Source organism: Phyllostomus hastatus, unplaced genomic scaffold (genome assembly GCF_019186645.2).
Source record: "Phyllostomus hastatus isolate PE091 unplaced genomic scaffold, TTU_PhHast_1.1 phas_contig_34, whole genome shotgun sequence".
Taxonomy (NCBI): Eukaryota; Metazoa; Chordata; class Mammalia; order Chiroptera; family Phyllostomidae; genus Phyllostomus; species Phyllostomus hastatus.
Window position 1 is genome coordinate 47938124 of NW_025333857.1, and position 19856 is coordinate 47957979.

General features: G+C 36.2%; 1 protein-coding gene across 4 annotated transcripts in view; it reads left to right on the plus strand.

Moving 5' to 3' along the window:
* Nucleotides 1-19856, plus strand: part of ZCCHC7 (zinc finger CCHC-type containing 7) — a 211871-nt gene that overhangs the window by 163582 nt on the left and 28433 nt on the right. For all 4 annotated transcript variants that reach the window (XM_045841001.1, XM_045841002.1, XM_045841000.1 and 1 more), the window contains exons 3-5: nt 11939-11982; nt 13209-13334; nt 14281-14451. In XM_045841001.1, coding sequence (XP_045696957.1) covers nt 11939-11982; nt 13209-13334; nt 14281-14451 — 341 coding nt within the window. The remainder of the gene's footprint in view (nt 1-11938; nt 11983-13208; nt 13335-14280; nt 14452-19856) is intronic.

Consider the following 19856-nt stretch of genomic DNA (forward strand, 5'->3'; position numbering starts at 1 on the left):
TGTGACTGATTGAACGTTTCTAAAGTGTTTTGCAAAGTTTTATGCTGGAAATTTCTCACTGGATGACGTTCCACGGTCAGGTAGGCCAGCTGAAGTTGATAGTGATCAAGTGGAGGCATTAATTGAGAACAGTCAGTGTTCTGCCATGCGGGAGATAGCTGATAGACTCAAAATATCCAATAAATGTTTTGGCCAACCCAATGGATATCTTTAAAAGAAGAAAAGTCATGGTGCGGCCACTTTGGAAAACAGTTTGGCAGTTCCACAAAAAGTTAAGCACAGCGTTACCACATAACCCAGCAAGTCCACTTCTAGATCGACACCCAAGAAGTGAAACTATACACCTACGCAAAAATTTGTAAACAAATGTTTATTGCAACATTATTCCTCATTGTCGAAAAGTGGGAGCACCCCAAATATTCATCAAATGATGGAGGGATAGATAAAATTTCATGGTGGTATATCCACACAATGGAATATTATTTGGCCATGTAAAGGGATGACCTACTGATGCGTGCTACAACATGGGTGAACCTGAACAACACCGTGCTGAGTGAAAGAGCCAGTCACAGAGGGCTACATGTTGTTTGTTTTCATACAGAATGTCCAGAATAAGCAAATCTATAGAGACAGAAAGTAGATTAGTAATTTCCATGGGGCTGGAGAGGAGGAGAATGGGGACTAATTGCTAACTGGTGTGGGGCTTATTTGTAGGTAATAAAAATATTCTGGAATTAAATAGTTGTGATGGTTTTACAGCCTTGTGAAAATACTGAAAACATTGAATTGTACATGTGAAGAGGGTGAACTATTTTCCCTTATAACTGCCTTTAACAGTAACACCTTTGATAGTATACATTTGGCAAGACCTGTTCTTCCATATGGGATGGGAAAGGTTTCATAACATCTCTTTATTAAAAGACTATGACTTTAAAAAAGAAGAAGAAAGAGAAGACACAACTCCCATAATGTCACTCTATTGACTATTTCTATTAATAATTTTTCCTCTCCATTCTTGTTACGACGTAGTATCTTATGAAGCGTCTTTTATTTCTAAATAAAGAGTCGTCAGGTGGTTTACCGATTAGATCCTTCGGGTGGCGGGAGTAAGGGCTGAGAGAGAGCTGCATGTGTGTCCGTGCCTGTCTGTCCCTCTGGTGACACACAGCCGCCTTTGTGCGACCAATAACCTCGCAAGAGATCTGTGTAACCCTGTGCTAAGCACCTGTGTTTATTTCCTCTTTCTTCTTCCTCCTGTACCTCTAAAAAAAGAAAAGCTAAATCCCCATTTATCGTTTACATACATTTAAAAATATGAATTGTTTCTGGTAAATTTAATGTGATTCAAAATAAGATGAGCAATTTGATGCCTAACTTGCAAATTCTTCTGGTAAAATTTGTTTTATTTAAATTATTGCCAGTACAAAATTTAATGACTAAAATGGTTGTGTGACCAGCATTAAAAGGAAAAGTATAAATAAAGAAAACGAAGACTGAAAAGAGCAGTTTGAGAGGAATGCAAGTTGAATAAAGTGGCTCGGCCCCCAGGGGATTTGCATGTGGCATTGTGTGTATTTCAAAAGTTTCCGTTGAAGTAACAGATGCTGCTGATGAAGTTGGGAATAGTAACTTCATTTGTGGCTGGCTCGGTTGCTTATTGGAAGTGAGAAGATCCCAGGGGGAAATCTGGTAGAGTAGAAGTAGGCTCAGGAAAGGATATGACACAAATAATATGACAGCTTTATCTGGGTGATCTTTAACCCATAAACACTGGCTGGGTATGGGCACGATCATCTATAAATATCCAATTTATCTTGTATCTCATGTGCACCCTGTGTCTGCCAGGTGATGTTACTTAATAACAGTGATTTTTTTTTAAGTTCTTTCTTAGTTCCTAGGGTTGCTTCCTACAGAAATCCCAAGTTTTAAGTCTTGAAACTTTAGAAGTTTTAAAAGTTCAGGTTTTCAAAATCTTATTGAACTTTTAAATTATCTGATTGGCTTCTGTACTCCAGTTTAGAACAGCCACACAGTGTGCTTATAAATGTTTCCTTTTATTCTTTTTAATTTTTTCTAATGTAGTTTGAAGTGTGCAAGATGTGCAGATAACTAGATAGATGTACAAAACAGATGGTCCATAGAGAACTTAGGATGTAGTGAGGGAGATAAAATATTTATTAATATATTTCTTAATACAAAGTTTTGAATTTATTGCTAGCCTAAGACATACAGATAACATGCTTTCAGAATATGAGGTAGAAAATATTTCTTCCACAGAGAAATCAAAAGAAGAAATGTTATTTATTTATTTTTAGAGAGGGAAGGGAGGGAGAAAGAGAGAGAGAGAGAAACATCAGTGTGCAGTTGCTGGGGGGTCACAGCCTGCAACCCAGGCATGTACCCTGATTGGGAATCGAACCTGCGACACTTTGGTTTGCAGCCCGCGCTCAATCCACTGAGCTATGCCAGCCAGGGCTAAGAAATGTTATTTAAGTAACTCATCCAGTAAACTTGAGTACCTGTGATAACTAAGCAATTGTTCTTTGGTGTTTGGAAGATAAAAAGATAGAGGTGACATGGTTAAAGTCCAAGAGGTTATATAGTTGAGAATGATCATCTTGCTTTTGAAGGGCTGTCAGAGAAGACTTCAGTGGAGGAGATAACACATGATTAGGTACTTGAAGACCCAAATCTTAGTTTCGTGTGGTTGAAGTTAGGGGTGGTTTGTGTTCCAGGCAATACGTACGTAGACAGAGCTGCAGAGAACAGCAGTACACATCGGGAAACTTACTGGGCATACCTGGAGTACTGGGACCAGAAAGATGAAGCTAGAGAAATAGATAAAGGCTAAAGCATGAAAGGTATTATATGGCACACAGAGGAGTTTCACATTTATCCTGTGGGTATTGAGGGCCATTAAAATGGGAATAAAAATATATTCAGAGCAGAATATGTTTATATTCCCATTTTAGAAACATTACTTTAGTAACTGGTGTAGAAAGGGGTTGTGGTACTAGAGAGAGAATTTACTCCAAAAATCTAGGTGAGAAATTAAATTCCAATGAAATAGCATTGAGGTTGTATGGATAAAGAATTCTCAGGATGCGTGGTGAGTAATTATATGAAAAGTAAGCAGGGAGAGTTGAGGTTTTTGATCTAGAAAAGAGACTGAGATACAAGGAGGAGAGGTAGGGTTGTCTGTTTTTTCCTCTGTGGGCAGGCATGACGTAACCCGGGACCAGGAATGTAGAATGAGGGGAAGGAAGGCCAAGAGTGGAACATTGGTTCCTTGCACAAACATCGGAAGATGAAGAAACCATGAAGGGAGACCAGAACCAGGAGAGTGTTTTGTTATAACAGCCAGGACAATTATAAACACTTACCAGGGTCAAATGAGAAAAGTACTGACTATTATCCATTTGTATTGACTATGAGGAGCTGCACCTTAATGGATATTCGGAATTTGTAATCACAGAAATTGGATGGGTTAGGTGGAAAATTGGTCAAGGCGGGAGACAATATTGGAGAATAAGGGCAGAAAGTGAGAAGTACAGAGATGGGGAAGTATTGGGATTGTTATATTACCAACAGGAGGACCTTTTGCTTTAAAAATATTAGGTATATAAAAAGAGTGTGGGCAATAAACTTAAGAATGTAATATTGTTCATTTGTCTTTTATGCTATAACTGCACAATTATTTAACCTTGAGTTATGTGGTGGGAGGGTTATTCACATCTCTACTTTTATGTTCTTTATGTTTTCTTGGTCATCTCAGTGTTTTAGAGGAATGGAAGAGTGGCATCTCGTGAGTCAATTTGGGCAAAGGAGAGACCACATATTGAGAAGGCCCACAGTCTAGGTGCCTTAGTGATTGCATGTGTAAACCAGACAATGTCTTTTCCCCCCATTCTCCAACTGTGAGCCGCCTATACATAGATAAGGATTATTTGGGGAGAAAATAGTTGCTAAAGGACTTACATATTGTAAGAAAGGCTGTTCAGGCAATGTAGTCATCATCATAAGTTAATTGCTCGTTGGTAGACTGTATTCAATATTTCTTATTAAATAGCCTATTTTCCAAGTAATAGTGGACAGTTTGTCTTTTTTAAAACCTGATTAATTAAATTATCCTTCTATTTAAAAAAGTTATCTAGATTATTTAATTAACACAATAATGCATTTTAGATTCTTTAACCTGATGATAGGGCAAATTACTCAGCAGCACCACATTCTAGTCATCTTTCTGTGTCCTGCACTGTCTTTTACATGGGAGCTATTCAGTAAATATTTGTTGAAGATTAACTTGACACCACATTAAATAAAAACATTTTACAATTTGAGAAAAGTTACATTTACATTCTTTTTTTATTTTCAATTTATGTTTAGAGAGCAGGGAAGGAGGGGAGAAAAAGAGGGAGGTGAGACACTGATGTGTGAGGGAAACATTGATTAGTTGCCTTTTGCACACCCCCAGCTGGGGACCTCGCCTGAAACCCAGGCATGTGCCCTGACTGGGAATCGAACCAGCAACCTTTCAATTAACAGGCCAGTGTTCAGTCCATGGAGCCACACCAGCCAGGGCTACATTCTTAAATAATGAGTAGTAGCAAAATAAGTGTATATGTCTGATTTGTTGAATATTAAATTCTAGTCCAGAAAAATCATAAATCCTAGTCTATAAAGTCATAAATACATACCTTCTCACTAAATTTATTGAGATTTACAATTTTAGATGTTACAAATTAGAATACCTAGAATATGCATGGCATCTGTGGCTTCCTTATGAGGAGCTACTGGATATTGGGCCCAGGAAAAGATTAGTTCCTAGCACCTGTACTACAATTGACCAGCTGGATGTGCTAACCTCAGTCCTTCTGTAATCTTTGGTGATCTTTGGGAAAACATTTTACTAACTCCTATTTTCTGTCCAGTTATCACAAAGGTAGAGAGAACTCTGATTGTCTGTGGCTGCTCTTTCAGCAAAGGAATGATCTTCAGCTCTTGCCACGCACCAGAATGTAGACAGGCTAAGAATAACTGAAGCAGAGTATGAACTTGCTTTGGTCCTAAAAAATCTAGTCCAAATTTTCATTAGATCCTTTGAAAACTGAATGCAGTCTTGTGGGTAATAGCTACTTCAGCACTCCATGTCACAGAAAGCACCAGTTGCCATTTTTCATAGTACACACATAAAAGGGGAGCATTTGTGTAACCATAATACACAGGATTGTTGAGGATAAAATGTAAATTTAAAACAATTTGTAGATTCTGAATTACCAGATAAATATGAAAGGCATTTATCTTTATTCCCATGCAGTAAGAGATGGAAAGAGAGAGGAAAATGGAATAGGTCCACAAGTAGGAGAAAATCTTAGGGGGAAGATGTTCAAGTGTATGGGGTCACTTTTGGGGGAGCTCACTTTTTTGTTTGGAAGGTTGTTTCAGGAGAGAGAAAATATTCTGGTTGTTGGTTGGTGTTAACAGAGCACCCTGTCGTACTATTATTTTAGCGTCTCTGCCTTCAAGTTACTACTGTGGGAGAAAGAGTCCTGCTGTGCTGCTCCTTGGTGAGCTCACACTGTAGGAAGTCAAGACTTTTAAAGTTAACCTGAAAGGGGGCATGGAGAACTTCATATTTAGAAGAATAGGGTTAATATGTATGAAGTTCTTATGTGTGTTTCAGGTGAAAAGCTTCTAATAAGTAATAGTATTTTAATTCTCAGTACTCTTTATATATAAAAATGTCTGTGGAAATTCCTAGTAAAGGAATCACTATACTCTTATTTCCAGTCAAGCTGTACTGTTTATCATATTCTTCTACCTCGTCCATTATGTTGCTTGTGCCTTTCCTTTTTACTAGTATTCCCCTTCATCTTCCCTGTTAAAATCCTGTACAAGACTTCTGCTTCCAGCTATATTGTGTTAACTTATTCCACACTTGCCCTCCTGATAAGAGATAATGAAATTCGTAGATAAGGACTTTAAAATTAAAACAGCTGTTACAAATATACACAGAGGTTTGATGGAAAAAGATAAATATAATAAGAAGAGAAATAGATATAAAAAGAGCCAAATGGAACTTCTAGAACTGAAATATGTAATATTCAAGATAAAAAATATACTACTGGGTGGGCTTAAGTACAAATTAGAAGAACAGAAAGAAAAAAATGTAAGAGTCTATTATGGACAACTTTATACTGATAATTTTGACAATTTAGAAGTAATAGATAAATTCTTCGAAAGTCACAAATTACCAAAACTGGCCTAAGAAGAAATAGAAAATGTAAATAGCTCCATTACTAAAGAAATAGAATTGCTATTTTAAATCCTTCTACAAGTAAAATTCCTGGCCCACAAACAAGAAAAACTCCAACCTAGATGACTTCTGGTGAATTCTATCAGATATTTAGGGAAGAAATAACCAGTCCTACACAAATCCTTTCCAACAAGGCCAGTTTTACCCCAATATCAAAACCAGACAAAAACATTATAAGAAGAGTATAAATTAATATCTGTCATAAGTACAGATGTAAAAATTCTTAATAAAATACCAGCAAGTTGAATTCTATAGTACATTATATAGAATAATACATCTACCCAAGTATGTTAATCTTAGAATACAGGTTGGTTTAAAATCACTGTATTGCACCATATTAGCAGAAAGTAAAAGAAATTCACAAGATGCAAGGTAAGAAAACAAAAACCAATTGTATTTCTATAAACTTGAACCAAAAATTGAAGAATGGAATTTAAAAATAAGCCATTTACAATAATGGAAGGAAACGTGAAATGCTCAGGGGTAAATTTAATAAAATATATGCAAGACTTGTTCAATGAAACCTATAAAACATTGTTTAGAAAAATTAAAGAGACCAAAATAGATCAAGAGGTACAAACTACTAATGTTTTGGAGGACTTGATATTGTTAAAATATCTTCCCAGGATGAGCTACTATAGATGTAGCACAGTGTCAATCAAAATCCCAGCAGGCTTTTTTATAGATATTGATATTTATTCTAAAATTCATACAGAAATTAAAAGGGTCTAGAATAGCTAAGGCACTCTTGAAAGAGAACAAAAAAGTAGAAAGGCTTACTTTACATGATTTCAAGATTTTTAAATAAAGTTTTTGTAATAAAGACTGTAGTACAGAATGATAGGCATGTAGCAATAGAACTTCCAGAATTTGACCTACATGTATGTAGTCAATTGACTTTTAACAAAGTTGCTAAGGTAATCAATAAAGAAAGGATAATCTTTCCAATATCCAGGGGAACAGCTGGATATTCATATGGGGGGAAAATAGTCAGTAACTAAACAAAAAGCTAAAACTATAGAAATTTAAAAGAAAATACCGAAAGTGCTTGTAAGCTTGCATAGGCAAATTTCTTTGGGCACAGAAAACATTAATTGTCAAGGGGAAAGTTTTCAAATTTATTACAACTTTTGCTTTCCTAATAACACTTTTAAAAATAAATGAAAAAGCAAGCCACACAGGGAGAAAATATTTGCAGATCATGTCTGATAAAAGACTTGTATCTAGAATATATAAGGAACTCTTATGATTCAATAAAAAGAAGAAAGACAACTACTCCTCAAAAAAAAAAATTTAAAATCAGGCCCAGAATTTGAACAGTTTTTGAAAAAAGATATATGAATGGCAAATAAATACATAAAAGATGCTCAACATCATTAGTCATCAGAGTAATGTCCATTAAAATACTAATGCCACACTACTTCACACCCATTTTGAGGCTAAAATTTAAAAGACTGACTATTCCAAGTGTTGATGAGATTATGGGGCTACTAGAACACTCGTGTTGCTGGTGAAAATGTACAGTGGCACAACCACTGGGGGAAAGTCGCCAGTTTCATATAAAGGCAAAGGTAGGTTTACCATAGTAATTCTGCTGCTATGTATTTCCCCAAGAGAAATGAAAATCTGTGTCAATTAAAAGGAAGATTTTTGCTAGAATGTTTATTGCTGCTTTATTTATAACTGCCCAAAGTTGGAAACAACCTAAATGTTCATCAGGAGATGAACAACGAAACTATTATTATATCCACAGAAAATCTACTGACAAGCACATCAAATAGGTTTCAAGTGCAGATGAAATCAGACTCCTTAGTGGAAAATGAACAAAGACACAATCAGGAATGCATAAACCAACCCTTGGCCCTACTCAGGGTTCCAGTTTTGGTTCCATCTTGGAAATGACAGGCGACTCCTGTCCTTGCCCTTTGATCTGTCCTGTTTGCGTAATTCCCAAGGCCCAACCCAATGAGAACAGAATACTGCTCAGCAGTAAGAAAGGAGCAAACTACTACTACTCAGCAACATGGGTTGAACCTCACAAATATTTCAAAGTAAAAGAAACCAGATGCAAAAATGGTATATTATATATGATTCCAGTTCTGTGTGATCCTGGAACAGCCAAAATGAACCTGCCAGGACAGAAAGCAAATCAGTAGCTGCCTGAGGTGGGTGATTGACTGCAGATAGGCACGAGGTAACATTCTTGGGTGATGGAAATGTGCTACCTTTGATTGTTTGGTGAATACAAAGGTATATACATTTGTCAGAATGCATCATACTCTATTTTTACATGGGTATACTTTATAATATATAAATTACACTTCTGTAACATTTCCTTTATGGCACTGCCTTCTGTGACTTTTTTCCACTTTCTCCCTTAAATTCAGACATCTCCATTCTCAGTTTACCATAGTATTTTTTTTCTTTTATTACTCCTTACTTTTTTGGTCTCCTTGTGTTTTACTAGGTTATAAGCTCTTACTCATCTTTGTTTACACTATAGCATCTTGCTCATTGTAACCTTTCAATACATGCAGAAAGAGTTATCAGCTATTGCTTTGTTTACAATTCTGAAGTCTAAAAAGAATCACAGGCCTGGAAATTAGCAAGACAAGTCTATAAAGTAGCCAAGAATTGATAGTAAGCATCTCTAGGGCAGCCCTAATCTTACACTTTAGGGCAATCCCATTTTATATTCAGTCTCACTAGGTAGTGAATACATGGAAGATGAGTACTCCTGGGCCCTGTAAAAGCTGTCTTTAAAGCAAGACAGCTAAATTCATTTGTTCATTCATTCGTTCATTCATTTGTTCGTTCATTCATTAAAGTAAAGCAAGACATCTTGTGCTGGTTTCAAAGGCCTGGACTATGTAGGTATATTTGATTCCAGTAATGAATGAAAATCGGATAGAATCACATAAATTTTCTGCTAGAAGTTATCATGGATACCATGTAGTTCAATCCATTATTATACAAATGCAGAGAGGATAGATAAATAACCTGCCCAGAGCCACACAGCAAATAAGAGATAGGGTTAAAACTGGAACCCAGGTTTCTACAGTCTCATACCAGGTATTTGACAAAGTAGAGAACTGGCTGTCTGTGGACGTTCTAATGAGTTGCCCCTTAGACAAAAGCTCTCGTTAGGTTGGCACTTGGAGTTAAGCAAACAGGACAGATCAAAGGGCAAGGACAGGAGTCACCTGTCATTTCCAAGATGGAACCAAAACTGGAACCATGGGTAGGGCCAAGGGTTGATTTATGTGTTCCTGATTGTGTCTTTGTTCATTTTCCACTAAGAAGTCTGATTTCATCTGCATTTGAAGCCTATTTTATGTGCTTGTCAGTAGATTTTCTGCAGTAAGAATATACTGTAGCTTGGTGAAGAGGAGTCAGTACATAACCCAGAATACTGGTGAATTCCACAGTCATGTTAAAACAATCTAAGTGGAGTGGATCTCTCTCTCTCTCAAACCCTTCTCTTTTTTCACTGTTTCCTGTCTTGTGTGAATTTATTGGGCACTGAGGGTGGCAACAGTTGCTGTTTTGCATTTCACTGGTTTTGAATTTCATTTTTTAAGGAAAATATGAAGTCAGTTTTATAATTAAAGTGAGTTAAAGTGGTCATTTTGAATTTTAATGATGAAGGACATTGAGATACAAAGGCAGTTTTGAAAGCTACAGAAAGCGTGCTCCTTAGATGAGTCCTTTGAATGAAAGAATGATAGAGCGGATGGTGATGATGAAGGAATAAGGAGCTGCTGCTAGTTAATGTATTCTCCACTCTCAGTGTATGGATGCAGCCTCCAAATTTTACAAAGGAAATAATCATCAGCACAGCATCTCTGCTCTCCTATGGATTGGTCTTTTTGTATAGCAGCCTCTTGGTTTTCTCAGTACAAGTATTTTATTTTAAAATGTATCTCTAGACACTTACTTCTGGTAGGCCTGGGAGAATGTAGATTACTTCATGTCTCTTCAACATTCCTTTCAAAGAGTCGAGCTCAATTTGTGTTTTTGAGATAGAGAAGAGGAGTAGATAGGAGGAAGGAGAAAATCTTAACTTTGCTTTGGGGGGAGAAAAAAAATCTTTCGGTCTTTTGTTGACACCTTAGCTTCTGCATTAGTCCTGTGTCCCTTCCTCCTGGGCCATGGGTGGACTGGAGCAATAGCAGCCATGTGCTGTTTTGTAAAGGAACGGTGCAAAGAAAAGAAAACAGCTGATAAAGAAAAATACAGTGCTCTCCATCCCCCTAGGTTTTTACCGTTGTAATTTAATTTTTTTATTGATTGATTTTTAGAGAGAGAGAGACAATATCATCAATTTGTTGTCATTCTTATTTGTGCATTCATCGGTTGCTTCTTGTTTGTGCCCTGACCAGGGATAGAATCCACAACCTTAGCAATCAGGATGATGCTCCAACCAACTGAGCGACCCAGTGGCCAGGGCAGTATTGTTTTTTAAATAACATCAAAAATAATAAAATACAAAAGCAAAAAAGGACAAATATCATGCAGCCATTGATAGGTCTAAAAATACAACTGTAAGCCTGGCCAGGTAGCTAAGTTGGTTAAAGCATCTTCCCAGTACACCAAGGTTGCAGAGTTGATCTCCAGTCAGGGCACATATAGGAATTGACCGGTGAATGCATAAATGAGAGCAATAATGGGCTGATGTCTCTGTCTCTGTCTCTTTCTCTTTTTCTCTCTCTCCCCCTCTCCCCCTTCCTCTCTGTCTCTAAAATAAGTTTTTTTAAAAAAAACAGTACTGAATTTCTAGCCCTAATTGTGAGAGTATTCAAAATCTAGTTTTTTTGTAAGTGTTATAATGAAAGTCAACTACAAAGGGAAGCTAGTAGATACCATTAATGTTGATAATGGAATGAAAAACCTTTCCTGTAACTACTTGTATCCCAAATGGGAGGTGGTGGTTGTGGGGGCGGGGCGGTGGAGGGGCTGCAAATTAATGGACAGTAAAGAGATTAACGAGAGAAAAGACAGTGTGGGAGCACTCAGTAGTGAGTAACTCACTGGAGAGCCAAAGGTAAAGGTTCATACACCACCTTAACACAGGGGAGGATTTAGGCCTTCAGAAGATGGAAGGTTTGGGGGATGCTTGTTTACACAATTTTTTTGGAGTGCCTTGGTCCTCAAGGTCAGTGACTTGCCACACTGCAAACCTCTGGAGCACGGAGGGGAGGCTGTGGTCACTGGCTCTCAGAGCTCTGCGGTAGTCAGGTAAGGGGAGGTCAGGTGGAGAGTTCTTCCTGCTTCTGCTGTTAGGTTTTTGGTCCCTTCACTGATTTTCTTACATTTATTTCTAATTTGATGGTTCTCAAAACATTTTCACATATCTCATAGGATTCTGAGGATGTCTACCTAAAAAGGTAGACAAGGCAAATATGATTTCCTTTTTATATGGAAGGAAACTGAGATTAAATTAAGAATTTTGTTCAGAGTCACACAAGTAATAATGGAACCAAAATAAGAGGTTTAAGGCACCCACATGTCTCATTACACCTTTGGGGTCCAGTTGTAGGACTAAGAAATTGAATTATTTATTGTCGACCTGTAAGTGTTTTAAAGGCATCAAAATTGAGTAACACTGTGTTTATTTTGCAGGAGAAGATGGTGTAAACTGGTTCATCAGTGACAAAGACGTTGAGGTAAAATCAAAATGTTTTTGAAGTTATGAACAATGGATTAACACTTTTTTTGATTCCAAGTTTTCTTTCACTTCATTATGATAATAAACTTTTTTAAAATAGGGACAGCCTGAGTATCTTGTAAGAAAAAGTTTGATGTCTGGATATGGGTAATTGAATTTTTCAGAAGCGTGGTTCAGCCTTGATTTTTGTTAGTCAATTAATTGCCATAATGAGTTAGTCCCCTTTCCCTCCTGTTTGTGTCTTCTCTGCGGTGGTGGGTCTTAACTCATTGCCTGGTACCACTGAAGATCGACACCGGAAATAACCGCTTCTTCAGGGTAAGGAAATGGTTAGGCTATATTTAGGATGTGGCAGGTGTTTATTAGCCTTAATTGTAGCAGATGGCTAGAAAAAAAAAAGAATAATTTTACATGTTGGTAGAAGAGAAGTTTTAAGGGATAATTAGTTTAAAACGTCTTGGGGCCTACTTGGCCTATTCGGCAAAGTAGCAAGTAAAAAATGAAAGTTTTTTCAAAGATGAAATTCTACCAAAAAGATAAAAGCACATTTGGCATTTATATATTCCTCTCTAGATACCCATAGGATATGCTTTGCTGATATTTTTTTTGTTTGCAAGATCCTAGCTTTTGGCTAAAATATGAGACAACCAGAATTGGGTCATTGTAAGTAGAATGGTTTTTTTGCAAGGACTCTGGTGGAAGGAAATTAATCTCATTCTCTTAGAAATCATAATTTAGTTTATAGGCAGTAACCCTAGGCTATTTAGTAGAAGCAATGCATTCAGTAGCTATGTAGTTTTATAATTTTATAAAAGAGAAATTCATTTCTATAAAACAGAAATTCATTTTAAAAACATCATTCCCTAACCAAAAACTCAAGCAAGCTTCTCGTTCAGAAAAGTATGGTATATGTTCAGACATGGAAGTCAGCAGTATTTGACTCTGAATGCCACCAGAGTGTCTGATGCAAATCAGTCCTTGCTGGACCCGAACTGTGAGGAGAGAAAGGTTCAAAAGAAATGGAACCATAGGGAGAATGTCAAAGGATGGGGGAGGGACAGACAAAAAGTTGAGTTGTCTTTATAGCATCCCTTTTTAGGTTTTTCTAACTCCTTGTAAGAACACAAAGTTCCATGTTGCTGGGTTCTAAATTGAACTATGACTGTTAATTTTCTTGAACACAGTGAAATAGTTTTTTTTTAATTCTTAATTTTTTTTCCTTAGGCTCAGATATGTAATAATAGATCCTCTGGAAGACTGACCCACCGATACTACACAGCAAACAAAAACGTTACCTGTAGAAATTGTGACAAATGTGGCCATTTGTCAAAAAACTGCCCCTTTCCACAAGTATGTAAAATATGTAATGTTTCTTTCTACCTTGTTAAAATCAAAATCTTAGAGGACTGAAACCCTGTAACCTTAGAATTCAAATCTTATGTAATATGTATTAAATTTCTTCTTAGTTTTTCATGTAGGTCATACCCTAGAATAGTAGTAGAGAAAGATCAATAAATTTAGGGTCAAAAAGCCTGGAATCCATTTCGGCTTCCCATCCGTAGTTGGAAAACTTTAGGCAAATCATTTCATTCTCCGTGCCTCTGTTTTCTTGTGTATGACATGAGAAGATTGAATCAGATGATTTCTGAGACCCCTTTCACTTCTAAACCATCTTCATCAGACAGCTTATTTCATCATGGGATAATTTTCATCGTTAGAAAATTATAGTTTTAGGCATTTATAAATGTTTACTGATGTAAGTTGTGTTAAACATGCATCAACCTTTGGAACAGCACGACACTACAGCTCTTAGATGTTTCCCGACACATACTAAGCCCTTAACAAACATTTCTATTACTTACTCCCCCTTCCAAATGATTTTCTTTTAAATTTTTGAGATAGCTCTCATTTGTTTCTTCTTTGTCTTTGCTTTTCTAAGCAAAACAGTCTTTTTCTTCTTCCTATGACTTAGGTTCCAGATCCTCATCATCCTGTTGAAACTTCCCCTCTCAGACACATTCCCCTTTGCTGGTGTTCCTGTAAGACAAGACATAAGAAATACAAAGATGCCAGCCAGCTGGTAGTACATACAGACTAAAAAGCCTTTTTGGCAGCAAAGGATACAGACAGCTTATGTTAAAGCTCTAAATTCAGACATTTTGTTTGATTTTATTATTAGGCTCCCGATTCAGTCTTCACTGGGGGTCTCAAATTGGAAATAACTTTTTATGGAATTGTATGGAAAAAGAAAAAATGATCTTCTACTAAAGAGGTTTTCTGTTTGTCTGCCACATAGAAAGTCCGCGCCTGCTGCCTCTGCTCCGAGAGAGGACACCTCCAGTACGCCTGTCCAGCCCGCTTTTGCTTAGACTGTTTTTTGCCTATGTCTTCTACTCACAGATGTCTTGAAAGATCTTCCTGGAGAAAACGATGTGACCGCTGTGATATGATAGGCCACTATGCTGATGTAAGTATCCTGCGTATAACTACTTTGTCAGGCCTTGGGGGCAATGTGCCAATTTGTAACTGTCAGCCTCCCTAAAAGAATGTTTACTCAGTACTGTGTGTAGTGGTAGTCATGTCCCTTTGGCCACTGACCGTGTGACACAGTGTTCTAATATAGCAGGATAGGGCTGCTGGAGAATGGTCCGTGAGAAGGCAGCATCACCAAATATTGTAGAACCCTGCTAGCGCCTTTTGCTTAAAGTGCTTGCTGAATAAAACTTGAAATTAAAGAGATGTGTAATAAATAACATCAAATTTTTGTACGTATTTGCGCGTAGTTAGATGAAATATATACACATACCAGTTGTGTGCAAAGATCTCTATGAAACCTGATCTGATGCTCCTTACTGATGGCCCTTGCTGGTAGAATAGTCTTAATGCAAGAAGGACAAACAGCCAGTACTTTGAATCTGCTCATTTCAGTTCTTTCTTTGGATTTTCTTGTTAAAGGTAAATTAGAAGACATTTCAGTTACTTGCAGCACATTAAGTTTTAGCACATTATTATTTTGGACATAATTTTACATCATATTTGGAATGTCTGTGGGGTTCTAATCTAAACAATTTTAAAGACCAGAAAGGCTATAGAAAAAGTAAGAATCTTTTCTTTTTAATTTGTACTTCCCAAAGACATGATACAAAGCACAAACATTTTTCTTATTTTATTTATAATTGAAGTGTACTTGGTAGCTTATTGCTCAGTAAATTAATATGGCTTTCTGTTTTGATGAATTTCACATTAAAACAAATTAGAATATGAATGGGTGGTATATGCATTTCTTATGTAGATAAAAATAGGGTTACTGTACTATACACTGACATAGTATTTGATTTTTTTTTTCCACTTTGGAAAATTTGTGCATGTGTCTCTGTAGCAGCTCACAAAGATGCACCATTAGAAGGCTCAAAAAACTTACCTGTACAACCCATGGACATGATCTAAGGAGGAGGAATGCTAGAGGGTTGTGGGGGCAGGGCAGAGGGGGGATAAAGGGGAAAAGTGGGGAAACTAATAGCATAATCAATAAAAAAATACTTTAAATAAATAAATAATTTTTAAAAAATTAAAAAACAAACAAACAAAAAAAGATGTATCATTAGACTGACCCAGCCATTTTTCTACCAATACATTTAGATTTATATTGTTATTTTTATATACTGTTACTAAATAGTGCCCCAGTAAACATCTTTATATATATACATACATATAAGAGTAATTTGGTAAGTCACATTCCAAATACAATTGTGTAAGTAAAGGATATATACATTTAAGTCTGGGTAAACACTGTCAAATGGCTCGTTTAAAAGGTTGTACCAATATATCCATTTGCCAGCAGTGTTTAAAAGTGCTCTCAACACTAACTGTAATCGACATTTAAAAACTGTGCCAGTCAGATAAGGAGAAAATGGTATCTTATTGTTTTAATTTGTGTTTGTTAGGCCATAAGTGATATCGAATATGATTCTCAAGACTAGAGAATATATAGAGCATAAAGATAGAAGTTGTGCCCTGGCCAGTGTGGCTCAATGGATTAAGCACCAGCCTACAAACCAAAGGGTCGCTGGTTCAATTCCCAGTTGGGGCACATGCCTGGGTTGTAGGCCAGGTCCCCACTTGGGGGAGTGTGAGAGGCAACCACTCACTGATGTTTCTCTCTGTCTCTTTCTCCCTCCCTTCCCCTCTCTAAAAATAAGTAAATAAAATCTTAAAAAGAAATAGAAGTTGACATTTCATTTCAAAGTAGCTTAAACTTATTTTTCAATATTGGCTAAGTCTTAAAAATAGTAAATTTTAACTTGTCTTAGTTTTATAATGTTGTTCTGTGCATTCAGTTGTCAATTACAACTTTCTTAGTAAGATTTTCTAGTTTGACAGTTACGTTTAATAGCATTTTTTTACTCCGTTTTTTAAAGAGCTCTTAAAAATATGGTCTTATTTGCCTGTGATAACAGAAGAGGCTCAGACATTATCATGAGCAGTTTTTTTTTAATAAATGTTTTAGTACAGAACAGTGAAGAATGATTTGTAATAGGCTATATAATCAGCTGTGAATTAAATCTGTAGCCATTCAGCTTAACATCTTAATTTTGGCCTCTAATGTATGTTAAACTCTTTATCTAAAATGGCCTTGAGGATTAATAACCCAGCAAATATAAGTTTTTAAGATAGGGTTAGGCTGTGACCGACTGCAGAGACAGCAGCACTCTTTCCCCTAAATCTGCTAAGATTGTGGTTTTTATTTTATTTTATTTTATTTTATTTTTTAAATAATTACATGCCGAAGGTTCTAGACACTAATTGATCTTTTCCCAGTCTGCCCAATTGGTATAACATTCCCTTGGAGCCAACTCACACCTGGGCTCCACTGACTCCTGAAGAAGCTTCGAGACTTTCCACCATCCCAGGAGGTCTTCACGAGGACTTGCTTGGAAGCGGAGTCGTTCTGGCCCCAGGTTGCTGGAGCTATTCAACCAGCCCCGTGCATGCTTTAAATCTGTCTTGAAGCCTGGCCCTCCGCAGAAAACATGGTTTCCCCTGCACCCATCTCAGATGCTTGTCACCCCCTTTCTTATGTGCTGTGGCTGCTTCTTAGTCATTTCTCCTCCCTCTTTTATGTAGATACCTTTGGCTTATTTAAAGGTTCATACCCTCTGACAATACTGTCTTCCTTTTGTCATTTTCATCTTTCCACCTACTGGACTTCCTGTTCATTCACAGAGGATTTCTGAAGCCCTAAGTAACTATAGATGCCGTAATCGCTTATAAATTAAAGAGATCAAAAAACTCGATTTTTACTGTATATATCCTTGTAGTCACACTTCAGATTTCTATAAAGCCAGAGTACCAGTTACATGTGCAAAGAGAATTTATAATGAAAACTAATGAGTCAGTCATGTTCATATTCTTGCTGTAATGAAGAATATGAATTTTCTCTTTGTGAACTCTACTTGAAAAATGTCTCATTTGTTAACTACTGTATAAAAGTATTTGGTTGAGATTCCAGAATTTTGCAGTGCAAAGATGGCTCGAGGCCTTCTAAAGTCCACTCTGCATCATTTCCAAGGCAAGAGAAGACATTCATGGAGAATTGGTAGTTTAGAAAAAAGGAATCAGAAATTACTCCAAATGAAATAAACCCACAATAGGAAATAGGAGGAAAATCAAGAAAATTCTAATTCATTCCTCTGTGTGAGTAGAGAAGATGGAAGAGAATCCAAAATAAAATGATCAAAAGAAATTTTGATCAAAAGAGCACACTCACTATGAGGGAGAACAAAGACCCACATCTAGACAGAGAGGAGATTACTGAATGTCAAACATAAACCACACATCCACACATCATACACATGCACACACACACACATCGAGTTTGCATCAGATTTCTCCTGTGCAGTACTAAAGGCCAGAGGCAGTAGAGAAATCTGTAGAGGCTAGAGCCTTCTGAGTAAAATAGATGCCACAGCCAAGCTGTTGTTCATTTGTGAATTTATGGGAAAAGTCAGAATAAAAGAAGCAGCAGTAAACAGTGAAACCAGGAAAGAATAGAGTACATGCCAAATACTTCCTGTTAATCTTTTTAAAATTAAATTTTAGGAAAAAATCTTTAAAAAACAAATATGATTTTTAAACTATAATAATGTGGACCATAGGTAATTCTAATAAAATTGAATTTGTTTTAATTATAAGAAGAAAAAAAGCCATGTAACTTTTAGATTTCTAATTTCAAGTGAGGCAAAGGAAACTTAAACAATAAAACAAATGATAGGGAAAAATGGAAATAGCAAGAATGTGTAAAAAAGTATGAGGACAAAAATAGGACCAAGTATATTAAGTATCATAATAAATACATGCATTGATTAACTGCTCTTACTAATACCATGACACCCTTGTCCAAAACCATAAAGGAAAAAGGAGGATAGATTTAACTTTTCAAAAAAGTATATTCATCCAGAGACTATTAATAAAATTAAATGATAAACCACAACTTTGGAAAGATTTTTATAAAATATGTGATAGGATAATTATTTGTAATATGTGAAAAACCCTTACAAATTGAAGAAAGATGTCTCGATAAGAATATGCAGTGTTAGGGAAGTTGTGACAGGAAAGCACATTTGGATAACCTTTCTGGAGTTCAGAGTTGCAAGAATGTTCCTCTCAGAGTTGTTTATAATAATGGAAATTAAAAGCAACCCAAATATTTAACATTGCAGCTGACTTACGTGATTTATAACATGTCCCCATATAATGGAATGCTCTTCAGCCATTTAAAAAAATGATGTAGAAATGATTATTGAATATGATGAAGTTACTAGTCCATTAAATGAGAAATCAATAAATTACAAAACAACATGTGAAGTATAATCCTGTTTTTATATAAATTTAAATATTTATGTATGTATATAGATTTGCATGGGAAAAAAGTTTGGAATGAAGTATTCCAAAATGTTTACTGTAGTTACAGTTACTGTAAGAAAGAGGAAAGGCTAGTGAGGAAGCTGGAGTTGTTATTGTTTAAACATTGTGGAAAAGGAATTAAGTAAGCTTGAGTAAACTGAAGGAAGGTATATATAAACTTGGAGAATGGTGTGGAATGCTTTTGTTTTTTATCAATGATTAAGATATTTTAGGTTTCTTAATTCCAGAATTGAACTATAAAATATGAGATCAGATTTATCTGATCAGATATTCTTTTCTATGTATTTTTGAACAACTAAAAACATAACTGAGTAGACCTTAAATGCAGAAATACATACATTGCATATAGTAGATACACAGTGTTATTTCTGAAATTGTTTTTTTGGGTTTGTTTTTTTTTTTTACAAAGAAGATGGCCACAAGCAGCTATATCCTAACAAAATGTATATTTTTGATTTGTCCTTCTGGGTTTTCTTCCTTACTCTCTTGTCAACAGCTCACTTCAAGTGGGAATTTTTGCTTTCTCTTAAGTTTGCCACATCAAAGAGTTGCCCATTATACAGATTTCACTTATTTAAGCTATGTTATTGATTCCAATTTCCTCATGATCAATTTTAGCATCAGAAGTTTGGAGAGTGCCAAATTGTCATCATCAACTAAGTGCTTGCTGTGTGTCAGGTGCTATTCCAAGGACTTCCTGCTGAGCAGCTCTTGAGCCATCACAATAGCCCTTGAAAGGGAACGGTTATCCCCACTTTGTCAGTGAGGAAGCAGACGGACATTGACAACTTGCCCAAGACCGGAAATAATGGAGCCAGGGATTTGGCTTTAAAGTTACTGATATCACCTGCTACATTATCATGCTTCATTTTATTGGTTTTCATATTGCTTTACTTTATAATACCTTTAGCTAACAACTAGCAGGTATACTACAAGCATTAGCAACTA